Source organism: Dreissena polymorpha, chromosome 9 (genome assembly GCF_020536995.1).
Source record: "Dreissena polymorpha isolate Duluth1 chromosome 9, UMN_Dpol_1.0, whole genome shotgun sequence".
NCBI classification, from domain to species: Eukaryota; Metazoa; Mollusca; class Bivalvia; order Myida; family Dreissenidae; genus Dreissena; species Dreissena polymorpha.
Genome location: NC_068363.1, coordinates 93,050,691 through 93,072,396, shown reverse-complemented (window position 1 = coordinate 93,072,396; position 21,706 = coordinate 93,050,691). Strand labels below are relative to the sequence as shown.

Sequence of the window (21,706 nt, the reverse complement as noted above, 5' to 3'; positions counted from 1 at the left end):
CCACCATATTTTGAATGCCAGCCCGGTTGGACGCTCCAAATATTACCAATATAAAAAGTAGCTTAATATTTGAGAGTGTCAACAAGTTGGACTAGATGCCAAATGGAATACACTTTAATTATGCATAGTTATAAAGAGTATTGATCAAAATATTTACCATTTATAGAAATTAAAATGGGCCGAAAAAGCCTGGTACATTGGCCGAATGAGCCTGCAATTTGGGTCGAATAAACCTGAATCAACCGAGGCCGAAAAAGCCATCAACCAATTGTAGTGAAATAAGGTCACTTTCAACAGACTTGCTGTTGGGCTAGCTCTTTAGCGACGTGGTTAAAGTGTCTGACTACGACTCTGGAGGTTGTGGTTTCAATCCCCGGCCTGAGCTCAGTATTTTCACATTACAATTATGTCACTCAATATGTGCTGTCCTTACGAACAGCACACAGGAGAAAGTCATATAGGATACCATAAGTTCACATGAAAATCGGTCCCCAAAACAACATTTGTATACACACCATTGCTTACGACATTACTTATGAGCACTGTAAGGGATGGGGTTGTTTAAGAAATGGCATCCACGTTTTGCAACACGAAATTAGATGATATCCAATTTCTGGCTACAAAGCACTATATTTGATTTGGCTACAGCCAACCTTATGTGTTTTCAAATATCACAACAAAAGATTATTCCGAACTCAAAATAAAATCGTGGCAAATGAAATCCATGTAAACATGTCACTATTAACAAAACATTGGTGTAAAAATTATGATTTTAAACGAAAACAAAAGTAAAGAAATCCTTATCAACGAATCTCAATCTGTGATTGTGAAGATGGACAGCTCGGGACTGTCGGGTATGACGTTGGAATTAAATGTCCAAACTCTTCTCAGCCTCTCAGGTCTGCGTTGCTAGCAATGCGGCAATGCTAATGGCATATTTTCGTTACACCTTTTTTTTGTAAACATGTCGAGGGACGATTGAACTTTACCGGTACGCAACACTTAACATCAAACAGCGTACCCTAATCCTTAACACCTAACACATAACAACTAACGCAATCCTTTTTATCCTATATATTTCCTTAGTATCGGGGGCTACCGCCCCCAAACCCCCACTTTGTCGATAGTGGTAAACAACTGCGTACCAGTAAAGTTCAATCTAGCCCATGTCGAAATGATAATAACAATAACCCACTATTAAATGAATGTGTTTTTTTTAAATAATCAGTTAACACCATGATAGAATTTTCGCAGGAGAACTTAACTTTTAATTGTATTTAAAATACGGATTTGATGGGGGATAATACCTTACCTTAGGTGGTTTACCACCGCAGGTGTTTGGAACCTCTGTAGTGGCCTCTTCTTCATCCTCACTATTTAGTAATCTGAGTGTTTTGCTTCCGGTTATTATTGTATTATAGTCACATTTATAGTCATACATCATCGGGTGGTTGATCCAATTTTTATCCAGACGTCTTTTGAATGTATCTGTGTGTTTGGCTGTGACAAAAGCACTTGGTACATTGTTCCACATGTTAACAATAAGGCTTGAGAAAAAGTTCTTGCGAATGTCACATGCACATCTGTGTTTTAAAAGTTTCAAGGGATGACCTATCAAAGTTTCAAACTAAATTACATTTTTTTAGTATGACTATCATATAAAAAATATGATCATGTACAGTAATATTTGATAATGTAAGGAACAGATTATTAGAACATTACCTATTGAACATAAGAAAATCAGTTGATGTACATAAATAACATAAATAACAATTTCATTGTTTGGCCTTTTGTTTATAAAAACAACGATTTAATGGTGTGGCTGTATGGCAATTTATTTTAGTTTATTTATCCATACAATTTTCCTCATATGAAAAGACAAGCCCCAGGCATATATGTCATTTCCTTAGTTTAATTCATGTACTATCAAGCAGATAGGCCAAAATGTCATTTATTAGTTCAACACTCCTTTGGTAAATAGATGAACATTTCCTGTCTAAGTTACGCATCTTGCCTTATATTACATACTATCGTCTAGTGTTAAATGGGTATATAAATAGTCACTTTTTGTATAATGAGGGAAACCAGTACACACTATACAAGCAGGGATGTAGTTTCACAATTTGTTATTCTCACGGGCGGAGCCCTTTAACGGTTTTGATAGTATCTTGTTGATTATAATATTACTGGACTTTGGAAAGTATTAATTTTGTGTTAAAATTTAAGGGGCAAAATAAATAGCAATGAAAACTTTGTCTATGTGTTAGCATATTTGTTCAAGTGAATAACGCTCAGTGATTTTTATGCCCCCGGTAGAGTGGCATATAGCAGTTGAACTGTCCGTTAGTCAGTCAGTCAGTATGTCAGTATGTGTGTCAGTCTGTCCGTCTGTCCGGAAAAAAACTTTAAAACGTTGGCCATAAATTTTTCATTATTGAAGATAGAAACTTGATATTTGGCATGCATGTGCATCTCACGGAGCTGCACATTTTGAGTGGTGAAAGGTCAAGGTCATCCTTCAAGGTCAAATGTCAAATATATGGCGTCTTTCCGTCCGTCCAAAAACTTTAACATCGGCCATACCTTTTTCACTATTGAAGATAGCAACTTGATAATTTGGCATGCATGTGTATCTCACGGAGCTGAACACTTTGAGTGGTGAAAGGTGAAGGTCAAGGTCATCCTTCAAGGTCAAATGTCAAATATATGGCGTCTGTCCGTCTGAAAACTTAAACATTGGCCATAACTTTTTCAATATTGAAGATAGCAACTTGATATTTGGCATGCATGTGTATCTGATAAAGCTGCTCATTTTTGAGTGGTGGAAGTTCAAGGTCAAGGTCATCCTTCAAGGTCAAAGGTAAAAAAAAAAAATCATAATTTCAAAGTGGCGTTCTCATGAAACTGCACATTTCAGTGGTGGAAGTTCAAGGTCAAGGTCATCCTTCAAGGTCAAGGTCATCCTTCAAGGTCAAAGGTCTAAAAAATAATAATCTCAAAGCGGCATTCTTATGAAGCTGAACATTATGAGTGGTAGAAGTTCAAGGTCAAGGTCATCCTTCAAGGTCAAGGTCATCCTATAAGGTCAAGGTCATCCTTCAAAATCAAAATCAAAGCAGTGTTCTCATGAAGCTGCACACTGTGAGTGGTGGAAGTTCAAGGTCAAGGTCATCCTTCAAAGTCAAAGGTAATTTTTTTTTTTTTAAATCAAAGCGGCGTTCTCATGAAGCTGCACATTTTCAATGGTGGAAGGTCAAGGTCATTCTTCAAGGTCAAAGGTCAATAATTTATTTTTTTCAAAGCTGTGTTATTATGAAGCTGCACATTGTGAGTGGTGGAAGTTCAAGGTCAAGGTCATCCTTAAAGGCCAAGGTCATCCTTCAAGGCCAAGGTCATCCTTCAAAGTCAAAGGTAAAAAAAGAAAAGAAATCAAAGCGGCGTTCTCATGAAGCTGCACATTTTCAGTGGTGGAAGGTCAAGGTCATCCTTCAAGGTCAGAGGTCAATATATTTTTATTTTTTTCAAAGCTGTGTTCTTATGAAGCTGCACATTGTGATTTGTGGAAGTTCAAGGTCATCCTTCAAGGCAAAGGTCATCCTTCAAGGTCAAAGGTCCAAAAAAAAAAATTTTTTTCAAAGCGGTGTTCTCATGAAGCTGCACATTTTGAGTGGTGGAAGTTCAAGGTCAAGGTCATCCTGCAAGGTCATCCTGCAAGGTCAAAGATACAAAAAATGAAAAAAAATTCTTTCGAAGCAGCACAATAGGGGGCATTGTGTTTCTGACAAACACATATCTTGTTTTTGCTTTTATTTGTTACAGCCTGTGCCATTTGAATCGGGAAAATTAGCGCGATAAACCGTGAAAATTGGGAATAATAGCGCGATAAACCATGAAATTGGGAAAACTTAAGCATTATAAATATGATTATAAGTAACAGAATTAATATTGTTTTTAAGTGCATGTTCAGGGGTTTTTCTAGCAATTTTGGGAAAAGGAGTCTGGTCATATTGGGATTTTTTTCAATCAATAAAAGTGGCAAATTTGGGAATTATTTATCGACAAAAAGGACTACATTAATATATTTTGTAGGATGTTTTAAAAATAAAGTTGAGATCTAGAGTTAAGAAATCATAATTCATTCATATGAGACTTCCTTCTTAAAAAAAACAACAAAAAAAAAACAATTTTTTTTTAATTTGGCTTTTTTGGGGAAATTTTGGTCAGATGTTTGGGAAAAAACGTGGAATTTTGCGATTGGGAAGCAGCAAAAAATCGCCTGTAATTTTGAGCAAAAAAAAATCACAGACGCTACACATACTTTTACATGATTCGCATCAACATCCAGATCATCTACACAATATAAAGCCTCAATACTCAGATCAAAGATCAAACAATGGATTCAACAACAACAACAACAGAAACAAAAACGATGGTTTAAATGGAAACAACAATAGATCAGCGACGCCGACTGCTTGATAATCAGCATGCCAGGAAAAGAACAACAAGTTGAACTTCTAGACAACAACAACAATGCCTTCGATGTGAACACAGGGGCCAGTCAAAAAAAAAAGTATATATAAGAAAAAGGAAACACACAATGACCGCACGAGTACCGGTGATGTAACTGAAAAAAACGTACGATTAACAGATATGTACCGGATAATTAACAGTCGATATTACCGTGCAAGTAACGGACTTCTACCGGATAAAACGGCAGTGTAGCGCATAAGTACCGGACAAAACGTTCTCCCAACGTGAGAGAAACGGAAAAGTACCGAACACCAACGTACAAAAACGGTCACTTTATGTCATGCTTCATTTATATTTTAAAGTATCAGAATTGTATTTGCTAAATCTTGGCCGGTCGAACACTTTTATAATTTTTTTCCAATGAAAAAGTAGGGTACATCCTCAGTATCATTTGGCAAAGCTCCAGGTTCTGGCAGGTCAAGGTCTCCTTTATCAGCTGCTTCCTTCAGGTCTGACTCGTTCCACAATTGTGCATCGGATGCAGCACCATGGCCTCCAATATCAGCCCAGGCGAACTTGTAGTCAGAATCCACCAGAGCTAACAGGGCAATGGAGAAGTACTTCTTGTAGTTAAAATATGTAGATCAGGACCTTGGTGAACATCTGCAGGCAATATGTTCACCATCAATAGCAACAAGCATATGGGGGACATTCTGGCTGTCCCTGAAGCCGTCAGCTATTCGCGTCCAATCGGCGGCTGTTGTTGGCAACCGCATCACCTCGTCAACATACTCATCTATGACTGTTCTACAAGCCTGACATGTAAAAGATAACAGTATGATAAGCTAGCGTGGATTATAAGTGTATGACACAGCAGATAATACATTACTTTTAGCGAGTGGATGATTTGGTAAAAATATACACTTGATAAACGGTGCATATAACTGTGTGCATTTCAAGATATATTAATAGTATTATACAATTTAGGAGGTTAGTGTTGTAGTGCGCGCACTCATCTATTTGCCTTTTATCCTATACCAATAACTAAACACAATAAGATTCATATAAAATGATGATAGAAGTAGACATTAAAATATATAAATATATTAAAATGACTAACAGAAGCCTTTAAAATTAATTTTAGCACTATAGTAAATTAAGCGGTACTTACTTCTGGCACGAGAAGAGAAATAGTGTTGTGGGGTACCCTCCAGCCGAATCGCATATCACGGTACTTTGAACGACACACAAGATGCCGCAGCGCAATTGTTAGCTTCATCCCCAGTTAAATTGGAAGTCTATAGTTGTTGCGCTGTTTTGTTATCCTTAGGCCCACTTGTGCGAGAATCTCATGGAACATCTCGGGGGCATTCTCATGATGTTGATGAATGCGCATTGGACTCTCGTCGTGGTTCGACCATAAGTTGGTCATACAGACCGAACTGACACCTCCGCTCGGGACCCAGCGAAGCCCTGATCCACCATCTGCGCTTCCTCCGTCTCCTTGCTCTCTTTTGAGAAAGACGATGCATGGCCAGATAAGCATCCAAAAGGCCAATCTGGGCCTGCACGAGGGTGGCTTGACACTCTAATTGAATGAGATCACGACACTCCATTGCACATGTCCTTCTCACAAGGCGTACCAAAATGAAATGATACTTCGACCCACATGTTAATTACGGTTAAATGTATGTCAACAGTTTTGTTCCGCCACACTTTTCGCACTTTTGTATAAGTTAGATGTCCGTTATTATCTGTTGAACAGAACATGCGTTAGGACCAGGACAACCGGACATTAACGGACATAATCCGGATACGTTTAGGAGGTGTATTGCACGAGTTCCAAACAAACCGTTAACTAACGTATGAACACCGCTCATCAAATGGAGATCTCTGTCCATTTATGGGGTGGAAAATTTTGAACATGCTCAAAACTTCCCAACAGACGAAACGGATGTCATCGGACATCGCCGAACAATGAGCAGATTCACGAGCTATGAAACAAACATTAAACGGATAAGAACGGACATGAACGGATAAAATGATTTTATGTCCGTTTCTTGTCCGTTACCTCGGTGTGACCAGGCCTTAAAGTGTGTACTTGTGGCAGATGTATACTAGAGCTATAGTCTGAAATGGTCATATGACTGCTTTGTATAAATGTCATCATACTGTTGGTTTATTATCTGTACTTCTACATTATTTGGGTAACTCAGGGCTCGTATTTAAATTTTAACATTTTTTATTGCTAGACACATTGTTGCAAGAGACTTTTAGAACAACTCACACAAATTAGCGTCTTGCAATTTAATTTAATAATAGCTTATCAAATGATCCTCTTTTTTTAATCAAAATGGACTGATTATCAATTTTAAGTCTATTTTTTTGTTAAAATGTGAACTAATAATTAAATTGTAATTACTAAGAACTCATTGGTGGGTAACTCACAACTTTATTCATAGATTTACACAGATATAATCCTAAATACAATAATCCTCAATACAAATAACTACTGGTAATTACTCTATGCTTTAACAAGATAATACCAGTTGTGTGCCTTACATTACAGTAAATGACATTAATAAAGTTAAAAGCCATCAAAAAGCAACACTTGTTTGTTTGTATGATCAGCCTGTAGTCGAATTCCACCTGTTAAGTGTTTAATATTGTTGTCAGAACGCTGCTTTGTTTGGTATTGGCAATTGAATGGTGTAACAAATTAATTACACAGACACTTTGAAAATATTTTTTTTTCTAAAGACTATTGAATGCATGAAAAATTATATTTATCTTAAATTAAAAAAAAGATGATACCATCATTGTGGGGTATAAAAATTATATAATTAACACTAGTACTACAAATTAAAGTAAAACTGTACCTCACATTCCATGTTTATTTCAGATGTATAAGCCAACAATGTAATTATTAGGTTCTTCACAAAACATGATACTAAGTTATCCAAATTAATTGAAATATCCACATTTTAATCTAATTACAAATATCCATGGTCATTCCTGTTCATCTGCCATTATAGCCAATAAGATCTCTAGCAGCTAAACCAATAATACAAAAAGCAAATAGCAGTTTAATATTTTCACACCATTGAAATTCCCAGAGATAGTCAATACACATATCCCAGAAAAAAACTACTTTTTTGAAAAATCCACTAATCTGCAGGTACAAATATAGCTGACCCATTTATAATCCTTTCAAAATCACACACTGTATCAACCGTTATGATTTAAAGTAAGCTATCATTGGTTGATATAATGGACCAGCGTTGTTTGTAGCGGGGTGATAAGTGGGTTTTTCTAAACTCGTGCTTTCCCGGTGTAACAGGCCATTCCCCCCCCCCCCCTGGCCACTTTTTCCCCGGGCCAATTCTTCCCCCCCCCCCTAGTCCAATTCTTCCCCCCTAATTTTTTATTTAATATATCTTTCCGTCTACACCTTTTGGCCAGTTTTTCTCCCCTGGCAAGTTCCCCCCCCCCCTAGCTTGTAAAAGTAGTTTTAACAACAAAATTTGATGGAGAGTTGCTAAAACTACCTCTTTCCCCTTATTTGTTATTTTACTTCTGTTTTAAATTTATTCTTCACTTTTTGTCCAGTTTTTCCCCCCTGGCCAGTTTTTTCCCCCCTACCATGAAAAAGTAGTTTTAACAACAGAACTTGATGGAGAGTTGCTAAAACTGCCTCCACCCCCTTATCTTTGATTTTACTTATCTTTAACATTTATTCTTCACTTTTCGGCCAGTTTGTCCCCCCCCCCCCTCCCCTTGCAAGTTTTCCCCCCTACATTGTAAAAGTAGCTTTAACAACAGAATTTGATGGAGAATTGCTAAAACTGCCTCCACCCTCTTATCTTTTATTTTACTTATCTTTTACATTTATTCTTAACTTTTTGGCCAGTTTGTCCCCCCTGGCAAGTTTTCCATCCCTACCTTGTAAAAGAAGTTTTAACAACAGAATGTGATGGAGAGTTGCTAAAACTGTCTCCACCCCCTTATCTTTTATTTAACTTATCTTTTTAACCAGGTTTTTCACCAGGTTTTCCGAAGGAAAAAACTGGTTATTAGATTGGCGAATGCGGGCGGGCTGGCTGGCTGGCGGGCTGGCTGGCGGGCGGGCGGAACAAGCTTGTCCGGGCCATAACTTTGTCGTTCATTGTGAGATTTTAAAATCATTTGGCACATTTGTTAACCATCATTAGACGGTGTGTCGCGCGAAAAAATTACGTCAATATCTCCAAGGTCAAGGTCACACTTTGAGTTCAAAGGTAACAAATAGCCATAAATGAGCTTGTCTGGGCTATAACTATGTCATTCATTATGAGATTTTAAAATCATTTGGCACATTTGTTCACCATCATGGGACGGTGTGTCGCACGAAAGAATCACGTCAATATCTCCAATGTCAAGGTCGCCACGACTAAAAATAGATTTATTTTAAAACAAACTTACAAAGGGGGTTAATTTTGTTTGTTCATTTCAAAAGTTCAGTTTGAGTTGTCTCCCTTTATCAGATTTTTTTTCACAATGAAAACCTGGTTTTGTGACAATTTTGTCCCTTGTTCATTTATTCTTCACTTTTCGGCCAGTTTTTCACCCCTGGCCAGTTTTTCACCCCTACCATGTAAATGTAGTTTAACAACAGAATTTGATTCAGAGTTGCTAAAAAAAAGGACTAAAGATATTTTTACCCGATTTGACATTTGACCTTGATTGCCCTTTTATTAACTTGATACTTGTATTATTATATCAAGCACATCTGTACAGAGGGGTGTTGCTCAAGGGGAGAAAAATGGCAGACAGTTGCGATCATGTTAAAATCAATAATTACCGTTAAGGTGGGGAAAAAATTGGGTAAGGGGGAAAAAAATGGCTGAGAGTCATGTAAAATAAATTCTTAAGTAGAGAGGGGTGAAGGGGGGGGGGAATTGGCTGAGGGAGAAAAAATTGCCGAGAGTCATGTTGCAATAAATTCTTAAGGGGGGGGGGAGGAATTGGCCGAGGGGAGAAAAAATGGCCGAGAGTCATGTTGCAATAAATTCTTAAGTGGGGGGGGGGCGCGGGAAAGATTGGCAGAGGGGAATAAAAATGGGCAAGAGTCTATGTTACAATAAATTCTTTAGTAGAGGGGACAATTGGTCCAGGGAAGAAAAAATGACAAATAGTCATGTTGCAATTAATTCTTTAAGCGGGGAGAGGGGGGGGGGGGGGGGAATTGGAAAAGGGGAGAAAAAAATGTCAGAGAGTCATTTTACAATTAATTCTTAAGTAGGGAGGGGAAAGATTGGTCGAGGGGAGAAAAAATGATCAAGAGTCATGTTTAAGTAAATTCTTAATTAGGGGGGGGGGGGGTTGGTAGAGGGGAGAAAAAATGGCCAAGAGTCATGTTGCAATTAATTCTTTAAGTAGGGGGGAAAAATTGGCCAAGGGGAGAAAAAGTGGCTGAGAGTCTTTTTGCTATAAATTCTTAAGAAGGGAGGGGGGAAAGATTGGCAGAGCGGAGAAAAAATGGCCGAGAGTCATGTTAAAAAAAAAAATCTTAAGTAGAGGTGGGGGAAATTGGTCGAGGGGAAAAAAATAGCAGAGAGTCATGTTAAAATAAATTCTTAAATATGGGGAGGGGGGGGGGGGGAATTGGCAGAAGGGAAGAAAAATGGCCAAGAGTCATTTTGCAATAAATTTTTCAGAAGGGAGGGGGGAAAGATAATGGCCGAGGGGAAAAAAAATGGCCGAGAGTCATGTTAAAACAAATTCTTGCAATAAATTCTTAAGTAGGGAGGGGGGAAAGATTGGCTGAGGGGAGAAAAAATGGCAGAGAGTCATGTTAAAATAAATTCTTTACTTATGTAGGGCGTAAAATTTGCCGAGGGGAGAAAAAATGGCCAAGAGTCATGTTGCAATTAATTCTTTAAGTAGGGGGGGGGGGGGGGAATTTGGCCTGGGGGGGGGGGGAACGGCCTAGGCCAATCTTTCCCCGGGGAAAAACTGGACCGCTACACCGGGATAAGTCTATTGACTCATTGCATTGCTTGCATTGATCAGGCACAATGTTGCTTATTCACTTCTATCATTAAGCTTATGTGTTATTTTCAAAGATTTTGGTTTTAATTGGTGTCTTAAAAATACTTTAATATTAAATTGTTAATCTGTTTGCTGACCAGGGTCATTGCTCAAGTATGTAAGCCTGGTGTTGCTGACTGTCCAGAATGCTGTGTTCATCCTATCCATGCGCTATGTGAGAACACGGGCTGGCGACATGTTCTTCACCACTACCGCTGTCATACTTCAAGAGGCCATCAAGTGTCTCATTAGCATGATCATCATACTGGTGCAGGTATGTCAAAGTACAAGAAACCATCAAATGTCTCATGCCAATGACCATCATACTGCTGCAGGTATGTCATACTGCAAGAGGCCATCAAGTGTCTTATGAGCCTGATCATCATACTGGTGCAGGTATGTTGTTCGGAGTATGATTAAAGACCCTATGTATTTACATTAAAACACATCTTTTTTTTGGAAAATAGAATGAAATAGATGTTCGGATCAATTTTAATTGAATTAATTCAGTATATTTATACAAAATTCAATTCCAGATTTTATTTTCAGAATGCCTTTTTCTTTATGTTTACCTATCACCCTATTGCCTCTACAGGAGCGGTCAGTGTTTGGCTGGTTGAGACATCTCCATGAAAACATCGTCCTGCAGCCCCTGGACTGTGTCAAGGTGTCCCTACCCTCCCTGGTGTACATGCTGCAGAACAACCTCATCTTCATTGCTGTCTCCAACCTCGATGCAGCAGTATTTCAGGTAGGTTGACCTGGCGTCAGGTTGCAGTTAAAATTTGAGCCTCTTTCTGAGAAAACTTTGCTTAAAGTATGTGCACCAAAATGTTGTCAAAGGCTACAACAAAGGTGAACAACAAAAGCGTACATATTCCAAATGTGCAGTGCTCTTAGTATTAACTGGGCCTAATTCATGTGCATAAAGTGTCATTCCAGGTAAGTGTGTGAAGGCAACACTGGCTAATTGGAAACGACACTCTCAGCTTTAACTCGATTATCCCTAAGAAGAGACTTTTAAACATTTAATTAAATCAAATCATACAGTTTCGTCCCTGATAAACCTTTGCAGACTGCACAGGCTTATCTTGGTCGACACTTTGCATTTGAAATATGTATGCCTTTGTTGTAGACATCATGGAAATGTAGTTTGTTGCTTCTGTCAGTCTGCAATCTGGAACCGACTTAAATGGCATGATGGGCTTCAATTTGTAAAGATGTCACACTAATTTTGAGTTATTATCAGACATTAACATTTGGTAGAGCTGGGTCGGACGTCTATTACCAGCCCACCACAGTAAAAAAATAGCTGGAAATTTCACCATTTTGTCTCAACTTTGATGAGTTTAGTAAGTTGATTAAGTAGAAGTGCTGGGACAGATCAGATCCTCACATAATGCAGTCTCATGCATAGAAGGACCTCATCAAATTTAAAATACACAGCTCTATCCAAAACGAGTTGACGCAACTCTTCAGTTTAAAGTGTGTTTTACTGAACAGTGTTATGCTGAAGGCTACTTGTCTTTTGAACATGCTTTATGCAAACATGTTATTCAACAGATAACATACCAAATGAAAATTCTGACCATATTGTTATTCCACAGGTTACATACCAACTGAAGATCCTGACCACTGCTGTTCTCTCCGTGATCATGCTGAAGAAGGTGCTCAGCAGAATACAGTGGGGAGCCCTGGTCATCCTGTTTGTGGGTGTTTCTGTTGTCCAGCTCCAGCCAGAGGACACCCACAAGGTCAAGGTCACAGTTGACCAGAACCCACTTGTGGGGCTGGCAGCAGTAATAACAGCTTGCGTCATGTCGGGTTTTGCCGGCGTGTACTTTGAGAAGATATTGAAAGGTACACAGCAGTCTGTATGGCTAAGGAATGTGCAACTTGGCGGCTTTGGAGCGTTTGTGGGCTATATCACCATGGAGCTAAGCGATGGTCAACAGGTTCGAGAAAAGGGATTCTTCCATGGTTATGATGAATGGGTGTGGTTTGTGATATTGCTGCAGTCTGGCGGGGGTCTGATAGTGGCAGTGGTTGTTAAATATGCTGATAACATCCTGAAAGGGTTTGCAACTTCTGCTTCCATCATTATATCTTGCATTGGGTCTATATTTTTCTTTGGCTTTAGTTTGTCTTTAGAATTCTGCGCTGGGGCATCATTAGTAATTATCTCCACCTACCTATATAGCAAGTATGTGCCCTCAAACCCAAAGTCACCCATCCTTCCCACAGCGCAGAAGGAAATTCAGAGCTAAAGTATCTCAAACCCAAAGTCACCCACCCTTCCCACAACACAGAAGGAAATTCAGAGCTAAAATATAATGAATTATCATAAGTATTAAAGGACTTCAACTGGAGTCCATTCACAATAAGCCTTTCGCTCATCTGTTGTTTTTTATCTTTGCCTAAAAAACTTTCTCTTTATCCAACAAGCAGATACCTCTGTATAAATTAGTCGCAATCTGGGCCAAATGCATGTGTATGAAGTGTTATCCTTGACCAGCCTCTGCGGACTGCACATGTGTATGAAGTGTTATCCTTGACCAGCCTCTGCGGACTGCACATGTGTATGAAGTGTTATCCTTGACCAGCCTCTGCGGACTGCACATGTGAATAAAGTGTTATCCTTGACCAGCCTCTGCGGACTGCACATGTGTATGAAGTGTTATCCTTGACCAGCCTCTGCGGACTGCACATGTGTATGAAGTGTTATCCTTGACCAGCCTCTGCGGACTGCACATGTGTATGAAGTGTTATCCTTGACCAGCCTCTGCGGACTGCACATGTGTATGAAGTGTTATCCTTGACCAGCCTCTGCGGACTGCACATGCATATTGCTCTGTTTTCCAACACTCTGCCACCTATCTTTGTTTATGATGTACAGTAACTGTTGCTGACCATTTATATTATACCAAAGAGGCTTTTACTTAGTGCAGGATTCAAAAGAGTGTGTTATTTTGAAGACTGCATTTGTATTCATTAATATGTTGTGAATAGAGTTTTTCTCAAAGTCATATTTTAATATAGGAAAAAAGGATTCATTTAGCACTATCCTCATTGACATGGGTAATTTAACTTAACAACATCAACCTTTAAATAGTGAAATCTACTAACAAAACTTATTGTAAATATATACTTCATTTGCTTCTGTAGCATGTATTTGTTAGCCTGATTGGCAACAAATCCTTATTATTCTTCCAGTACATATTTGTGTATTTCATCATCTGAATAATTTCATTTATTATCATTTATGGCATCAAATATAGAAGAAACCTATTGTCTCTAGGAGTATCAAATTGTCCCTGAATTTTTTAAAGAGATTTTTTATGGGTACACCATCACAACAAAAGCCTTTTTATATCAACAACAGTGATTATGAAATTGGTTACACTCAAGGTTTTTCACACCTTAGGCTTTAAAATCATAATCAAAGAGGAATATTCTGTCTGAAACTGCAAGGCCGAGAAATGTATGATTTGTCGCTTAATCTCAAATAAAGTGGTCTTTGTAGATCATAGATTGCTTATTGTGTGCCCTGTAATACAAACATCTCTAAAGGAGGCAAATGGGTGATTAGGTCTCTGCATTTTGAGCGTCAATGTTCTGTCTTTCCTCTTTACATTCCAGTTTTGTGTTAAGTTTTTATGCCCCCGGATCGAAAGATCGGGGGTATATTATTTTTGGCCTGTCTGTCTGTCTTTCATTGTGTCAGAAATTGTATGTGTGTCACAAAACTTTAACCTTGGTAAAATTTTTATAACTTTCGTAATATTGAAGATAGCAACTTCATATTTGGCATGCATGTGTATCTCATGGAGCTGCACATTTTGAGTGGTGAAAAGTCAAGGTCAAGGTCATCCTTCAAGGTCAAAGTTCAAATATCATTGTATTTTTCGTTCCTTAAACTTTAACCTTCGTTAAAGTTTGGTCATAACTTTTTGAATATTGAAGATAGCAACTTGATATTTGCATGCATGTGCATCTCAAGAGCTGCACATTTTGAGTGGCTATAGGTCAACAGTCATTGAAATTTAGATGTAAATCTACAAGCAAGTTGGGCTAGTAATATGGAAATTTGAACTAGCCTGAGTCAGATTTTACTAGCCCAAACATTTTTGTTAAAAATGCAAATAAACATAAAATAAAACATCCAAAGAAGCATTCATTTATTCAATCTTTAGAACACAATACAACTTTCTTATTAATTTCATCCTCATCCAAGTTAGCTTCCTCTTCATCTGAGCCAGCCTCTTTCGGATCCTGAAATAAGAAGAAATTAAACTCACAAAAGGATTTCAATTTAATCACAATTATAAATATATACATTAAGTTTAGGTAAAAAATTAGCAGAAATGTATCCCATATATCCATGTGAAAGAGAGAGCAAACCTGAACCACCAGAAAATATATAAGCAATTAAGTGCCAGGTTATTCTACAAAAAGCCAGTTGACAAATGCGTCAATCACACTTACCTCAGATTCGCATTCCTCAACGACGTACTTCAATGACAACTGTTCGGCCATTACTCTCTGTGTCCTGAACGAAACGCAAAACATTTATTTTACATAATAATAATCCGGGAACCACAAAACCATGCGCTTTATGCGCAGTAATCCAATTATCGGCTGATTGCCCAGCACATGTGCACAATGTGTTAAGACATAAGCGGCAGTTGATATAAGCGGCTCAAAACTTTGTTTACAAATATTGAAAACGAAAGTGGAACTCGTTTTCTGTTTAATGAATTGTACAATCACGTTGGGCTTGTAATACTGGATTTTCTACAAGCCTGAAAGAGAAATACTAGTTCTTTGCTGTCGGACTAGTGCGAATTTCGACGACTGGGTCAATGTCAAAGGCCAAATTTATAGCTTCAAAGAGGCGCATTAGGGGGCATTGTGTTTCTGACAAACACATCTCTTGTTTTTAGCTCGACTATTATATATGAAATATATATAGTAGAGCTATCCTACTCACCCTGGCGTCTGCGTTAGCTGCAAATGTGAAAGTTTTTGTACTACCCAAAATATTTTCTTTGTCCCTGGACATATTGCTTTCATATTTTGCATACTTGTTTACCAACATGACCCCAACCTATAAACAAGAGCAGACAACTCTATCTAGCATTTTGTCATAATTATTGCCCCTTTTATACTTAGAATATGCATATTATTGCTAAATCTATGTTAAAGTTTGCGTACTACCCCAAATATTTCCTATATCCTTTGTCATATTGCTTTTATATGTTGCATACTTGTTTACCAACATAACCTCAACCTATAAACAAGAGCAGACCACTGTATCAAGCATTTTGACATAATAATGGCCCCTTTTACACTTAGATTATTGCTAAAATTGCGATAACTTCTTTATTTATGATCACATTTGATTATTACTTTGACAAAACAACACTTACCTGAATACCACAATGGATTCCACCCAAACAATACCCCACTCCCCTACCCAGAATCCCTCCACCCCCTATTTTTTTTTCAAACATCATCTTATAAATTACCCCACCCCACATTATACCCCCCTCTCATCCCCCAACCCCCTACCCCCGCCAATTTTTTTTATACATCATCTTATAAATTACCCCCCCCCCCACATTATACCCCGCTCTCCCCCCCCTTCCCCCCCCCCCCCCCCCCCCTCCCCATCCACCAATTTTTACTTTTTTTTTTCCTTTTTTTTATTTTGAAAGATCGTCTAATAAATAATTGAATAGGAACAATTTCCCCATGATGGCTAACGTTATAATGTCAAGCACTCGAATAGTCGAGCGCGCTGTCCTCTGACAGCTCTTGTTAAATTTTATTGTTATTTGATTTATTGTGTTTTTTAATTTACTGTGTTCTTTACTTCAAGACAATCTTTAAAGACTATTAAAATCCAACTTTGTTTTGCTCTTCTTAGCACATGGCGCTCATAGTGACCTATTGTTGTCGGACTATGTCCATGGTACAAAGTGTGTAATCATTTCTTGTGGCGTCAACTTTTTGCTTGTTCCCCCACTCCAGAGGCCACAATTTTAGCTCGGTTGTTTTCAGAGAAAACCCGAGGTATTGTCATAGCCAGCTCATCCTGTCATGTCGTGCGCTGTAGGTGTCGTGCTAAAACCTTAACATTGGCCTTAAAATCAAAGTGCTTCCACCTACAGTTTTAAAGCTTCAGATGAAGATGCACCTTGATGAGTTCTACACGCCACACTCATTTTTGGGTCACAAGGTCAAAGGTCAAGGTCACTGTGACCTCTAAAAAAAATTAATTCTGACAAGCTTTAATTTATTCATAACTGCAGCCGCAGCAAAGTGTTGGCACTGTTATGTGGTGCTCTTGTTATTCAATCTTGATAAACTTTGTCAGCATATTTATCTTGCCATTATAAAGGCCTAGATTGGTTACCTCTCCTTATCTATCGCTACTCTCTATATAGGGATCAGTACAAGCTAATTTTACCGGTCCAATTTTGGACCGGTTATTTATAGAAACGTATCAGGGAAAGTAATCCCTGTACCATTTCCAGTTTATTTTCCCGAACTTTTTGACAGCTGACAGGTAAGAATAAAAGCTCGTTCTAGTCAAATAAGATTCATAATGCATATGCAGCTTGAATACTAAATGATATATTATATCCTAGAGTTACTTAAAAGTGGAAATTCTTGATTTATGAGCATGTGAATCTATGTATTTGATCTAGTTATGAACTGAATGATAGAGAGATTAAAAAATAATCTGGGAAACCCCTCGCGTGAACCATAACATTGTAACGTAAAGTCACGTACAGCGCTATCGATTGGTCTTCGCGCTATCCAATTAAAATCGCCGATACATTAGCCTGTACCTGTTGTATATTATAGTCAACGGAGTCAACGGCTATATTTAACGGGGGACCAATTAATATAAAGGCCAAGTTTGAATCTGGGTCACATGCATCTAAAATCATGGTGAAAAACCTTGTGACCTCTCTAGAGACCACATTTATGATTTAACCTTGATGAAAGCTGGTCAGAATGTGTATCTTTACAATATCTAGGCCTGTTACACTGGGAAATTCACATTTTAGTTGAAGTAGTAAAAATATTAATTTAACGTTCTTCAATGTGTAATAACCCAATTACATATTGCATAAAACTTGAGGGCTGTACAGACAAATTGTTGGGGTCATTGCACATGTTTTCTTTTTATGATTAGTGCTACATGTATTTTATTGCTAGGAAACAAATATACGCATTTCAAGTGGGAATATGCATTGCTTATATTACTTATCTTATAATAAACACTGTCATTATGAAATGTTTATCTGTCAATACCGGTATATGTATATAATTAATTGAGGTTTAAAGTGGTCTCTGTAATTCGAACATGACATATGCACAGATTTTAGCTCGACTATTATATATAAAATATATATAGTGGACTGGAGCTATCCTACTCAACCCGGCGTTGGCGTTAAGTGTCTGCGTTAGCGTTAGCGTGCAAATGTTTTCGTACTACCCCAAATATTTTCTTTGTCCCTTGACATATTGCTTTCATATTTTGCATACTTGTTTACCAACATGACCCCAACCTATAAACAAGAGCAGACAACTCTATCAAGCATTTTGTTATAATTATGGCCCCTTTTCCACTTAGAATATGCAGCAAATGTTAAAGTTTGCGTATTACCCCAATTATTTTCAATGTCCCTTGACATATTGCTTTAATATTTTGCATACTTGTTAACCATCATGACCCCAACCTATAAACAAGAGCAGACAACTGTATCAAGCATTTTGACAGAATTATTGCCCCTTTTATACTTAGAATATGCATATTATTTATTAATCTATGTTAAAGTTTGCGCACTACCCCAAATATTTCCTATATCCTTTGACAAATTGCTTTAATATTGTGCATTCCTCCTTACCAACATGACCCCAACCCATAAACAAGAGCAGACCACTGTATCAAGCATTTTGACATAATTATGCACCTTTTACACTTAGATAATTGAACATTTTGCTTAAATTACCATAACTTCTTTATTTAGGATCACATTTTATTATTACTTTGACAAAACAACACTTACCTGAATACCACAATGGATTCCACCCAAACAATACCCCACGCCCCTACCCAGAATCCCTTCCCTCCCCCCTCCCCCTCCCAATTTTTTTTAAACATCATCTTATAAATTACCCCACCCCACATTATACCCCCCTCTCACCCCCACCCCCCCCTACCCCCCCCCCACATTTTTTTTAAACATCATCTCAAAAATTACCACACCCCACATTATACCCCCCTACCCCCCCCCCCCCAAAAAAAAAAAAACAAAACAATTTTGTTTTTCCTTTTTTTTAGTTTTGAAAGATCGTCTAATAAATTATTGAATATGAACAATTTCCCCATGATGGCTTACGTTTTACTGTCAAGCACTCGAATAGTCGAGCGCGCTGTCCTCTGACAGCTCTTGTTTATAATAAATTAAACATTACAATGTTTAAGAAAATGCCAATAATCAACTAAAACAGTTCCAATGCTGGAAACATAGCCTGGTTTTTGCTGTATTTTTTGTATGTAAATAATGAAACATATAAATGTATTTTATTTCAAGGTATCAGAATTTGAAATGGATGTGTTCACAAAATCTGAAATCAAAATGCTCAACCAAATCATCTTATTTTCCTGTTCATTAAATGATCTGTTTTCTTTCCTACTAGTTATTCGTCCAAATGATGCTACATATCTTACTAGACTGTCAGCATTATATGTGTATATATATGTACAAAGTATTTGAACTGTGCTCTGTGAAAAGTGGCTTAAATAAATGCATGTGCGTTAAGTGTCCGACTAAACTTGATTTTTGCTAAGAAGAAACTTTCTTTAAACAAAAAATATCATACAAGCGTTAGCCTGTGTGGACTGCACAGGCTTATCTGGGACAAAACTTTAAGCACATGCATTAAACCCCCTTTTCGCAGAGTAAGGTTCATTTTGATTGGGGAAACACTTGTGATAAATTTGGTTTATACATATTTACTCCAGAATATGTTTTACAACATAATTTACAAGCATCTTAAGTTTATAGGATTGGAACGTTAGCTAGGCTAGAAGGATTTGGGTTCCTTTCGTCAGTAATATATTTACAAACATAAAGACAGTAATTGCATTTTAAATAAAACAAAAACATTTGAATGATCATTGTGTTTAAACAAGTATGTCAGTATGATTGCAATCATTGTTGTGATATATTTACATGTTAAAGCGGGTATATACGATTTTTTTTATATGTGTTTAATTGTAATATATTGATAAAATATGTTACAATAACACAAAATAGGCAAGAAAAATTATACATTAAAGCCGAATTTCATAAAATGCAGCAAAGACAAATTAGCGCCCCGAGCCGATAGTGACGTACATATTTTCCTACAATAACCAAAGCATTCGTCTTTGTATTAGGATCGGAGTAAGAGTTCGTGTGTCGTATGAATAGATATCGTTGCAGGAATTCAAATAAACCGTTAAACTAAGTTTAGATTCACATCGTACATGTATGGTATACATGCTGGCGAATTCGGCTGTACAGCCGTTTTCAATTTCAGAATTAAATATCTGGCTTATTTTGCATTTTTCGACACATGTTCTTCTTAACTTTTATTTTAATTTATATTGAAATATATATATAATAAGTTTTTTACACAGTTTATATAAATTCATAAATATTTGACAAAATCGTATATACCCGCTTTAAGGTGAATTTTTAATTTGTATGCAATAGTATTTAGATTATGGAGTTTATATTTTTGTTTTATTTAAAGCGAGGGCAATCTTCAAATAAAAAATAAAAATCATAAGTGTGTTTTTTTATATTTGATTCTGTGTACAAATCCCCTGCCATTCTATGTTATCAGTAAATATCTTTATGTAGTCTTTTTAAAGCTAAGCTTTTCCATTTTTGTGCGTGAATTCGCCATGTATTTCGCGTTTCGAAAATTGACAAATTGGAAAAAAGGTTTAAGTTCGCAAATTTTCGTTGAAGTTATGATATTTGTGACGAAACAGTAAAACTGAACAATTACCATGCTCTTAAATAATTATTATAGGCATCTTCTGACGATTTTAAAACCCCAAAATAATTCAATCGTTTCGCTTTATAATTTGGAGAATTCTGTTGGCGTCGTTATATTTTGTGATACTATGAAGATTGCTTATATAACGAATAAAATACATCACTCATTGTAAAAGGACGGATGGTCGATTGGACTAAGCGACAGACTGTACTTCAGGGGTAGTGGTTCCAGTCCAGTTGAGTTACTTTTTAGCTCACCTGAGCGATAGCTCGGGGTGAGCTATTGTGATCACTCAGCGTCCGGCGTCCGTCCGTCCGTCTGTCTGTAAACAATTTGTAAACATCTTCTTCTACTAAACCATTGAGCCAATTTCAACTAAATTTCATGTGGAGCATCCCTAGGTCATGGGACAAAAGAATTGTTAAAAAAAATTTGATCACATAACCAAGATGGCCGCCATGACCATATATGGTAAAAACGTTAAAAAATCTTCTTGTCAGAAACCGCTCATCAGATTTTCAAAAAATTTCACAGGGATGACCTTTGAAGGCTCCCCTGAAAAAGTTGTTCAAAGAAATTTGATTCGTCAAAAAACATGGCCGCAGGAGCTCGTTGAACTTTGCATGTTTATTCGTTTTTGCCTATTTTGTGAAAACTTTCAAAAATCTTCCACATTTTTTTTGTCCGATCCTTTCCAAATTTGCACAGTGTCTTTATATCAATGAGGACACGAACCCTAAAAAAAATGAGCATTATTGGTCCATGAAGTACAGAATTACCTCCCCTTGAATTGAGAAAATGGTGTTTATGCAATAAAGTCCAAATTTGTCATCCAATTCTTTCTAAACTTGTAAGGATTTAGCATGGTTCAAACAAGGGAAACAACTACAGTTTATGCATGTTCTTTTTATTACAGATTTGCCTCCCTTTAATTCATTCAAAATCTCATTTTACAGCAGAGATTCCAAATCTGACCTGTAAATGAGCCCCATATTTACTGCCAGTGCTAGGTTACCTTTTCCCATTTGATCATTCTTAAGTATTGGTCTTGTAATGCTGCTACTGCTTCTGCTACTGCTACTACTACTACTACTAC

The 21,706-nt window shown here is 37.3% G+C and overlaps 2 protein-coding genes across 10 annotated transcripts in view; one reads left to right on the top strand and one right to left on the bottom strand.

The window, feature by feature from the left end:
* Positions 1-670, bottom strand: part of LOC127846746 (uncharacterized) — a 32,443-nt gene extending 31,773 nt beyond the window's left edge. For 5 of the 9 annotated variants that reach the window (XM_052378250.1, XM_052378249.1, XM_052378251.1 and 2 more), the window contains exon 1: positions 516-670. The gene's annotated coding sequence lies outside the window, so the exon portion shown is untranslated. Of the gene's footprint in view, positions 1-157; positions 425-515 lie in introns of those variants that run through there. The other 4 variants (XM_052378258.1, XM_052378257.1, XM_052378262.1 and 1 more) reach the window with 2 other exon arrangements.
* A 14-nt stretch (positions 671-684) lies between these two features.
* On the top strand, positions 685-14,228 carry LOC127846748 (UDP-galactose translocator-like). Its single transcript, XM_052378265.1, has 4 exons — positions 685-854; positions 10,641-10,813; positions 11,135-11,290; positions 12,147-14,228. The coding sequence occupies exons 1-4, from the start codon at positions 767-769 to the stop codon at positions 12,804-12,806; spliced, it is 1,077 nt and encodes a 358-aa protein (XP_052234225.1). The 5' UTR covers positions 685-766; the 3' UTR covers positions 12,807-14,228.
* Positions 14,229-21,706: the final 7,478 nt, after the last annotated feature.